Below are 10,265 nucleotides of genomic sequence, written 5' to 3'. Positions count from 1 at the left end.
AATGCATGATCCCGTGATAAACTACTTGGTCACATTGAGCTCATTATGATGATGCATCACCGAGTGGGCCCAGAGATACCTCTCCGTCATATGGAGTGACAAATCCCAGTCTCGATTCGTGCCAACCCAACAGATACTTTCGGAGATACCTGTAGTGTACCTTTATAGTCATCCAGTTACGTTGTGATGTTTGGCACACCCAAAGCACTCCTACGGTATTCGGGAGTTGCACAATCTCATGGTCTAAGGAAATGATACTTGACATTTGGAAAAGCTATAGCAAACGAACTACACGATCTTTGAGCTATGCTTAGGATTGGGTCTTGTCCATCACATCATTCTCCTAATGATGTGATCCCGTTATCAATGACATCCAATGTCCATAGTCAGGAAACCATGACTATCTTTTGATCAATGAGCTAGTCAACTAGAGGCTCACTAGGGACATGTTGTGGTCTAAGTATTCACACATGTATTACGATTTCCGGATAACACAATTATAGAATGAACAATAGACAATTATCATGAACAAAGAAATATAATAATAACCATTTTATTATTGCCTCTAGGGCATATTTCCAACAGTTGATGCTAGTTGGTTTATCCGGTGGAAGATTATATTTTCAGATCCTTAATAATAATTAATACTTCTCTGATCTTGAACATGAATATGCTTTGTGAGTAGTTATGTTTGTTCCTGAGGACATGGGAGAAGTCTTGTTATAAGTAATCATGTGAATTTGGTATTCGTTCGATATTTTGATGAGATGTATGTTTTCTTTCCTCTAGTGGTGTTATGTGAATGTCGACTACATGACACTTCACCATGATTTGGGCCTAGGGGAAGGCATTGGGAAGTAATAAGTAGATGATGGGTTGCTATAGTGACAGAAGCTTAAACCCTAGTTTATGTGTTGCTTCATAAGGGGTTGATTTGTATCCATATGTTTCATGCTATGGTTAGATTTATCTTAATTCTTCTTTCATAATTGAGGATGCTTGCGAGAGGGGTTAATAATAAGTGGGAGGCTTGTCCAAGGAAGGGCGGCACCCAAGCACCGGTCCACCCACATATCAAATTATCAAAGTAACGAACGCGAATCATATGAGCATGATGAAAACAAACTTGACAACAAATCCCATGTGTCCTCAGGAGCACTTTGCTTTATATAAGAGTTCATCCAGGCTTGTCCTTTGCTACTAAAAGGATTGGGCCACCTTGCTGCACCTTAGTTACTTTTGTTACTTGTTACTCGTTATGAATTACCTTATCACACAACTATCTGTTACCGATAATTTCAGTGCTTGCAGAGAATACCTTGCTAAAAACCGCTTGTCATTTCCTTCTGCTCCTCGTTGGGTTTGACACTCTTACTTATCGAAAGGACTATGATATACCCTTAAACCCAGTTTCATGTCATGAGAGTCCACTATATCTATCTATGGATTGAATCAGATCCTTCAAGTTGTCATCGGTGCAAAAGCAATAAAATTGCTCCTAAATATGTATGATATTTTATTGTAAGGGAAAGTAAGCTTTGTATGATCTTGTGATGGTGAAGAAATAAAAGTAACAGACTACATAATGAAGCTTGTTGTCACAAGGGGAAATATAAAGTGATGTTCCTTTACATTAAGAGCTTGCACACCCAAAAACAAAAGACGTGTTGCAACCTCTGCTTCCCTCTGCGAAGGGCCTATCTTTTACTTTATTATTTATTTTTATGCAAGAGTCAATAGTATCCCTCTCTATCCCGTTTTTTATTTTCTCTATTGGCAAGATTATGTGTTGGTGAAAGATCTAAGCATATGTATCCAGTTGAATGTAAGTGATCATGAGTTATTATTGTTGACATTACCCTTGAGGTAAACAGTTGGGAGGCGAAACTATAAGCCCCTATCTTTCTATGTGTCTGACTGGAACTTTTTCTCCATAAATATGCCGTGAGTGTCAGCAATCATAGAAGACTAAATGATAGTTGAGTATGTGAACTTGCCAAATGAAGCCCTTACATAGACTCTTTCTGATAATATGATAAAGTGCAATTGCTTCGGTTACTAAGATCTTAGTTTGTTAGTCTTCAATAAAGTTTATGGCTCATACTTTATCTTGTGAATGAATTGTCACTATTTCATGAGAAGTTTTATGATGATATATTGTTGTTATAATAACGATCATGATGCTCTGATGTCCATATTTGGTTTTTATCGACACATCTCTCTCTCTCTCTAAACATGTGGGGGAAATCTAAGTCATTGACATCACAAACAATCCTCTCATCGTGGGAGGACCAATATTCATCAACATCTTCACCAGCACCATCTCATGTCAAGCCCTAGTTCATCTCTTGTCTTCAATCTTTGTCTCAAAACCTCATATTGGTAGTTGATGCTAGAGTGACAAAGCTTAAAATCTACTAGTGTTGATTACATCTTGTAGTTGATGCTAGTTGGTTTATTTGGTGGAAGGTTATACGTTTAGATCCTTAATGATATTCAATACCCCTCTAATCTTGAACATGAGCATGATTTGTGAGTAGTTGCTTTTGTTCTAGAGGACATGGGAGAAGTCTTGTTATAAGTAATCATGTGAATTTGGTATTCGTTCGATATTTTGATGATATGTATGTTGCAATTCCCTTGGTGGTTTCATGTAAACGTCGACTACATGAAACTTCACCATACTTGGGCCTAAGGGAAAGCATTATGGAGTAGTAATTAGATGATGGGTTGCTAGAGTGACAAAGCTTAAACTCTAGTTTATGCGCTATTACATAAGGGGTTGATTGGATCGATATGTTTCATGCTATGGTTAGATTTATCTTAATTCTTCTTTCATAGTTGCGGATGCTTGCGAGAGGGGCTAATCATAAGTGGGGGACTTGTTCAAGTAAGAATAGCACTCGAGCACCGGTCCACCCACATATCAAATTATCAAAGTATCGAACACGAATCAGATAGTTTGATAGCAAGGTAATTTGTAACGAGCAACTTGTAGCAATAGTAACAAAGGTGCAACAAGGTAGCCAATCCTTTTTGTAGCAAAGGACAGGCCAAAACTTTCTCTTATAGTAAGCAAAGCATTCTTGAGGGCACATGGGAATTCATCTAATCACTTTCATCATGTTTATTTGTTACCAATAATTTCAGTGCTTACTGGAAACCGCTTGTAATTTCCTTCCGCTCCTCGTTGGGTTCGACACTCTTACTTATCGAAAGGACTAGGATTCACCCCCTATACTTGCGGGTCATCAATTACACTGGATATAACTCCAAGAAGATCAAGGAGAACATTGTATTAAGGATCAAAGAAAGAGAAAAGGCCATCTAGCTACTAGCTATGGACCCGTAGGTATGTGGTGAACTACTCACACATCATCGGTAGGGCAACAAGGTTGATGTAGAAGCCCTCCGTGATCGATTTCCCCTCCGACAGCGTACCGGAAAAGGCCTCTAGATGTGATCGCGGAAGAACAGAAGCTTGCAGCGGCGGAAAAGTTATTTCGGGTGACTCTCTGTTGGTTTGGGGATTTATGGGAAGTTATAGCACTGGAATTTGGTCAAACGGAGCTGTGTGTGACCCACGAGCTCAGGTGGCATCCCACCCCTAGGGGCGCGCCGTGTGAGCTCGTGGCTCTCCGGTAGATCTTCTGGACTCCTCCCGAACATTCTAGGGTCCCTTCTGGTCCATAAAAAATCACCATAAAGTTTCATCGTGTTTAGACTTCATTTGGTACTTATTTTTTGAAAAGCCAAAAACAAGCAAAAAACAGTAACTAGCACTGGGCACTGAGTTAATAGGTTAGTTACCAAAAATGATATAAAATTTCATATAAAGCATCCAAGATTGGTAATATAATAGCATAAAACAATCAAAAATTATAAATACATTGGAGATGTATCAGGAGGTCGGCTCCTTCTTCCGTTCCTCGAGAGGGTGAGGCAGGCGGATCCTATTTCCCCCTCCTCTTCAACTTTGCAATGGACGCCCTTGCGACCATCCTAGATAAAGGTAGAATGGTCGGCCACCTCACAAGTGTCGTAGTCACCTAAACCCTAGGGGTGGAGCCACACATCTGCAGTATGCGAATGATACCACGATTATGGCAGAGGGCTCAGACCTGGACATCGTGAACCTTAAGTTCCTCCTTTGCTTCGAAGCCATGTCTAGGCTGGAGATAAATTTTGACAAGGGCGAGGTGGTTGTTTTAGGCTATTCTGAAGCCAAACATCAGCGGGTTGCGGACAACCTGAATTGTAGGTTGGCCGCCTTTCCCGTAGAGTATTTGGGCATGCATATGCCTGACTCGAGGGTTCTTCTGAGCGAGTTTGACCCTCTTATGGGGAACGTCGTCACGTGGGACGAACTGTGGTGCAGGCGGTTTACTTCCAAGGGTAGTAAGACAATCTTGGTTGACCCTAATCTCTATAGCATCCCCATGTATATGTGGGGGGTTGTACATCTTACAGGAGGGAGTGCATAGCTCATTCGATAAAGACCTCTCAGGTTTCTTCTGGCAAGCGGTGAACAGTCGACAGAAATACTACATGGTGAAGTGGGCTGACATCTTCTTGTCAACGGGCCTAAGGGGTTGGGCATCCTTGCCTCCCAACATATGAACGTGTCCCTCATGCTTAGGTGGGTCTGGCGGATCATCCGAGGGGAAGGGGGCCTTTGGTTGCAGCTTCTTCAAGCAAAGTACCTTCGGGGCTTGCTGCTTCTTATGTGCATATGCTCAGAGGGTTCCCAACTTTGGAACTCAATCCAGAAGATCAAACATGATATTTGTCTGGACTGTCCTTTTCTATTAGTAAAGGCGAGGGTGCCATGTTTTGGCTAGACCGCTAGGTTGACGGAGCCCCGTTATGCACTTTCCAAAGTTGTTTGCCATTTGCGTGGATCTGTTGCTCTTAGTCTCCGCGGTGGTTTAAAATGGTCAATGGAACATCTTGTTCCGTCACTCTTTTGGGCCAGTGGAGGTGTTGGAGTGGGCTAATCCGTGTGCGGCTCTCCAACCGGTGCTCGCAGTCTACCCGGACACCACTTCGTGGAGCCTCACTCCCTCAGGAGATTTCTTTGTTGCCTCGACCTACCACGCGATGTGGCATAGGCCGACTATTACTTGGATCGTGCCCCTACCCTTGAAGATCAAAATATTTGTGTGGCAATTGTTGAGGGATCGCCTCCCATCATGGACAGAGGTACTCAAGAGGAATGGCCCGGGCAATGGGTTATGTCCCCTTTGTGGGGTACCGGAGACGGAGGCCCACATCCTCTTCTCATGCACATCGGCTGGCGCTTTGGAGTTTTGTATGGACGGCGCTCGGGCCCTATTGGGAGGCTCCGAACCTAGTCGGATTCCTCCAGTCCATAGCGGTCCAGACCGGTAGGAAGAGGCATCTCTTCTGGCTAGTTTTCACGGCGTTAGCTTGGACACTTTGGGCGATGCTTAACAAGATGGTAATTGAGCGGGTCTTTCTTAGGCACACCTCTGACTCATTCTTCAAATTTATTGCGTTCTTGCAACATTGGCACCCACTGGCTAGGCAGCGAGACCGCGACCGGCTGGGGCAAATGTTGGACAAGCTGCATGTCACTGCTCGCCGCCTTTCTTCGCTGCAGACCCCTGATGTTGTGGACACTTGGTGGTCTTTTTTCTATCTTTCTCTTATGCTTTATTTGGGTGTGCTTGTGCTGATGCCACAACAAACTTTTCTTATCTCGGTGGTTTGCTACTCATTGTATGAATTTGATGGTCGCTTTATTTATAAAGTGGGGCAAAAGCCTATTCTATTTTGAGAGAATCGTCCCAATTCCATTGTGTTTTTCTTACTATAGAAGCAATCCCTCCCGCAGTAAAAACACATTCTCCTCCAAACTGTACCTGTGGTTGCTGGCTCGGGCAGCAGCGCATCAGAGGCTACCAGCAGCAGCAGCATCAGTGGGTGGCTGAAAAAAGTTCTTTTGCAAAAGGAACCAAAAAACGCCTTTACTCCTGGCCTGCGTGTGTCCTTAAAACGTGAACAGCTTTTACCGCACGAGTCGGTCGGGTCGGTCAGCACCTGCAATCCATTTCGCCCGGTGCTGAATTCCCTGTGAACCGGCCCCCAGTTAAAACAAAAGCACACGCAATGGATGCCACTTTTACTGCAGCAGTAATAACTAAAGAGAAGCGAATATGCTCCACTGGTTTACCCTTGGGGCCTGAGCCTTGCCTCATGATTCCCTCTGTAAACTTTGGCCCGGGTCAAAAGTAAGAGCTTGGCGTTTCTAGGCAGTCACCTTCCCCAAACTGAAGCAACCCAATGCTTACTTTTGAATGTATTCAGTAACTTGAATAATTAAGTCCCAGACGATTAAGGGGGGACCTAGTTTGGACCTTGGAGTATTTGATTTGTGTTACACTGGCTTCTTGGCCTCTTGAGGTTTTTCTTCAAAAATATAACAAATGTGCAGTGGAACTAGCAAAGATTTATGCTTAGTGTATGCCCTTTTTCGTTTGAATTCTCGGAGTGTTCAGAACTAACAGACATGGACATCAGTAGCGGAGTATTTCAGGTGCCGAAATGGGTAGTAGTAGCAGACTAGCAGTAGTAGTACTGAATTTTTGGGATTCGTTTATTATTTGTTACATTTCAAAAATATAACTTCTCACACACTTGACGTACGTTACCTAGCACCGGCACTGCAACATCTGACTGGTCGTGCTAGTCACCCGTTCGCCGATCAAGAGCTACCCTTTTTTTTTAGAGAGAGAGAGAAGCAAGAGCTAGCTAAAGGGCTGCGCCCCGCACGGCACTTCGCCGGCATTGTCGGGCCCGGCCGGTTGGCTGGCACGACGGCTAGCCGGCACTGGGCTGCTCTGCCACCCATTATCATACGACAAGCCTGGCAAGCGGTCCAGTTGCTTGGTCATGTCCAAGCAGATGCTTGCGTCGCGCGCATGCGGCATACGGCCCATGATCAAACCCGACGCCGCTGCCTCTCTTTATTTATACACCTTCTTTTTGTTCTGCCATTGTAACAACTTGCATTGCCAGGAAAGTACGCATAATAACATGATGAGATGATCCCAATCTCTTAGTAACTCTCCTTAAATCCGGTAGTAAACATCTCCATTTATTCACTGAAACACAATGCAGAACATGATTTTATTCAAAGGGAAATCGTCCCCCGATCAACCACCCATCCATGGCCAAGGATGACAACCCAACAGAACCCGTCGCACCGGCCAGCCAGCCTCTCCAGTGATCACTCATATCTCACCGTCCCAGAGCTCCTCGAGGGACTTGTAGGGCCCGTGCTCGGACACGTAGCGCTTGCCGAGGTTGATCTTGCGCTGCGGGATCTCCGCGATCCTGCGGTGCTCCTCCTCGGTGAGCTCCCAGCCGTCCACGTCCAGGTTCTCCCGCATCCGGGCCTCGTCGAAGCTCTTGACGATGAGGCAGTCCCCCTGCTCGTACACCCACCTCAGGCACACCTGCGCCACACTCTTGCCCCTGGACGCGGCGATCTCCTGCAGGACGCCCGCGTCCATCACGGCGTCGCTGCCCCAGTGCGTGCCCTTGGCCCCCAGCGGCGAGTAGGCGCACAGCTGGATGCCCTTGCCCCTGCAGAACTCCCTCAGCTTCCTCTGCTGCCACACCGGGTTCACCTCCACCTGCAAAATGGCACATCAGTCACTCACTTGTCACTTCGTGGTAGTATGTATGATCGATCTGCATTGTTTATAAACAACATTAGTTGGATGTATGTAAGGAGTTAAGGTGACCTGATTGACGGTGGGAGGGATGGTGGCGAAGGAGAGGAGGGTCTCAAGCTTCTTGCAGGAGAAATTGGCGACGCCGATGGCCTTGGCGAGGCCCAGCCTGTGGCACTCCTCCATGGCCTCCCACACGGCCCGCATGTCGAACGGCACGAAGTCCTCCGCCGTGAAGGGGGCCTTGAACCGCCCGGGCTTCATGGACACCGGCCAGTGGACGAGGTACAGGTCCACGTACTCCATCTGGAGATTCCTGCAGTGTCATTCATTACGCGGATGCGCCGTGGTTAAGTAGTAATTCCTGTCAGAGGCCATCTCTAACCAATAATAGTACTAGATCAGTTACACGATGGCGCAACAGTGCACGTCGATCGATTATGCACGACAGGACTGATTTGATCTGTATTTGGAGCTAGCTAAGGCTAAGCTAGCTTACTCCAGCTAGCGTCTTCTGGGAATTGCAATGTTGGCTTTACCCGACAGTGAATTTCTACTGGGTTTCTTGTTCAGGTTGTCAGATCAGATCAGTCTGGTGTGTGAGAATGATCCACGTTTGTTGGAACTTGGACCGACACCGTTGATGTGTGGGCTCAACTGATATGCCTGAAAGATAGGTGCACATCAAAGTGACAATCTTACGGCCTCGAGACCAGCGAAGTACCCGGCATGCCTGTCAAGCCCATTTTACTCCTTCCTAGTGATTTTCAAACGGTCAGTTGGAGTACTACGCTATGCAATTAGTACCATGTAGTATTATTATCTAGCGTAGTAGTATTATGTATGTCTCTTTTCAGTATTTTATAGGTTTTGCTTCAGCGGCGATTGTTCAGATTGACAATTGGTTCCATGATTTTTAGGCCACAATTAATCACAAACAGAATAGCTGTAATGCTACTATCTCAGTGCTACACGACGGACCCTAGAGCACAGGCTTTCTCATTATCATGAGATCCAAGCGAAATCTGAGGAAGAGCGGGAGATGGGCGCCGTACCGGAGCGTCTGCCTGAGGGCGGGGACGACCCTGTCGCGGTGCGCATCGCTGCACCAGAGCTTGGAGGTGATGAAGAGGTCGTCCCGGGAGGCGACGGCGCCGGAGCGCACGGCCTCGGCGGCGGCCTCGCCGATGGGGGCCTCGGTCTCGTAGTGCGCGGCCGTGTCGAAGTGGCGGTACCCTACCTCGATGGCGCGGAGGACGGCGCGGCGGATGGGGTCCGGCTTGGGCCCCTGCACCGCCGTGCCCATGCCGATGCGCGGCATGCCCGCGGCCGTCTTGTCGCCGGCGCCCATGGCTTGAGTCGAGACCTGTGGGTTGGGCTGAGATTCTGTGCAGGGTGGAAGGACTCGGGTTGGTTGCAGCGGGAGGCGTGCCTGGGGTTAATACTGTGGGAGTCCAGTCTGCGGGATACGCCGCATATATGCGCTCTTCCGAGGCGTTGACGGCGTGAGACGTGCCTCGGCTCACTGGTAGTGATTGGAGTGGTTGAGCTCCTCGGGTCGGTGCAAGCTTTTGGCCGATTAAAGATGCGGAAATTTTGGGAGTGTTAGGGCCTGTTTGGTTTCAATAATTCACCTAATTTATAAGTCAGGTGACTTAAAATCAGTGACTTATAAGTCACACTTGTTTGGTTGTCATCTGACTTATAAGTCACCTGAGCACATCTTCCTACCTTGTTTTTTATGTAAAGATGGTGGGACCCATGCAAAAGGGGTAACTTATAAGTTTTAAGTTGGGGTGAAGCAACTTATGACTTATAAGTTGGGGTGACTTATAAGTTGGGTCCGTTTGGCAAAATAAGTCACTTTTTGCACTTTTCGACTTATAAATTGATGATTTATTTGGAACCAAAAAGGGCCTAATCTGACGCAGCGTGCTTTCTGCGTCCGTTTTTACGATTTGGGCGATGCGGCTCTCGAAAAGAAAGGCGCTGATCATGCCATCCAGCTAGAACCGGCACGAGGCCACAGCCAAGTCCATGCCTGCATCACCATGCTTTAGCCAAAAATAAGCAAAGCAGCAGTTGAAATGTCACACTAGTCCATTAATTCCATGGCATTTTCCTAAAGATATCGCCAGTGTAACATGGAGTAGAGTATTGATCTCTCCTTCATGTTTTCCTTTTTCTCTCTAATAGACTGTACATTTAGCCCAGATTTGACATTTCCTACATTATGATTGCTTCTGTAATCTGTACCAATTATGTGAAAAAATGGTTATGAATGAACAAATAAATAAGAGGACCTTCAGATGTGCTTGACCATGGTTTTGCAAACCAGCGATGACAACATTCAGCTCATTGCTAAAATACAGCAGAAACTTTGCCAGGTTTGCAAAGAAAATACTGTTTCAAAACCTGACAATATATAACCAGAACGCATAGGATACAGAGTAGTAGGAGTACAACGGTACAGATCGACTGGACATGCCCTTCTTGAGGCATCATCTCTATACGTGTGTTATTCTGCCATAGGAACTTCCACAGAAATTTATATAGGTTATGGTT

At 46.1% G+C, this 10,265-nt stretch overlaps 1 protein-coding gene across 1 annotated transcript; it reads right to left on the bottom strand.

Moving 5' to 3' along the window:
• Positions 1-7,034: 7,034 nt before the first annotated feature.
• Positions 7,035-9,165, bottom strand: LOC119285057 (deoxymugineic acid synthase 1-A). Its single transcript, XM_037564260.1, has 3 exons — positions 8,756-9,165; positions 7,773-8,016; positions 7,035-7,661 (listed from the first exon to the last, which is right to left on the bottom strand). The coding sequence occupies exons 1-3, from the start codon at positions 9,049-9,051 to the stop codon at positions 7,257-7,259; spliced, it is 945 nt and encodes a 314-aa protein (XP_037420157.1). The 5' UTR covers positions 9,052-9,165; the 3' UTR covers positions 7,035-7,256.
• Between the last annotated feature and the right edge of the window lie 1,100 nt (positions 9,166-10,265).

Source organism: Triticum dicoccoides, chromosome 4A, assembly GCF_002162155.2.
Source record: "Triticum dicoccoides isolate Atlit2015 ecotype Zavitan chromosome 4A, WEW_v2.0, whole genome shotgun sequence".
Classification (NCBI taxonomy): Eukaryota; Viridiplantae; Streptophyta; class Magnoliopsida; order Poales; family Poaceae; genus Triticum; species Triticum dicoccoides.
This window is presented reverse-complemented; position numbering and strand designations above follow the sequence as displayed.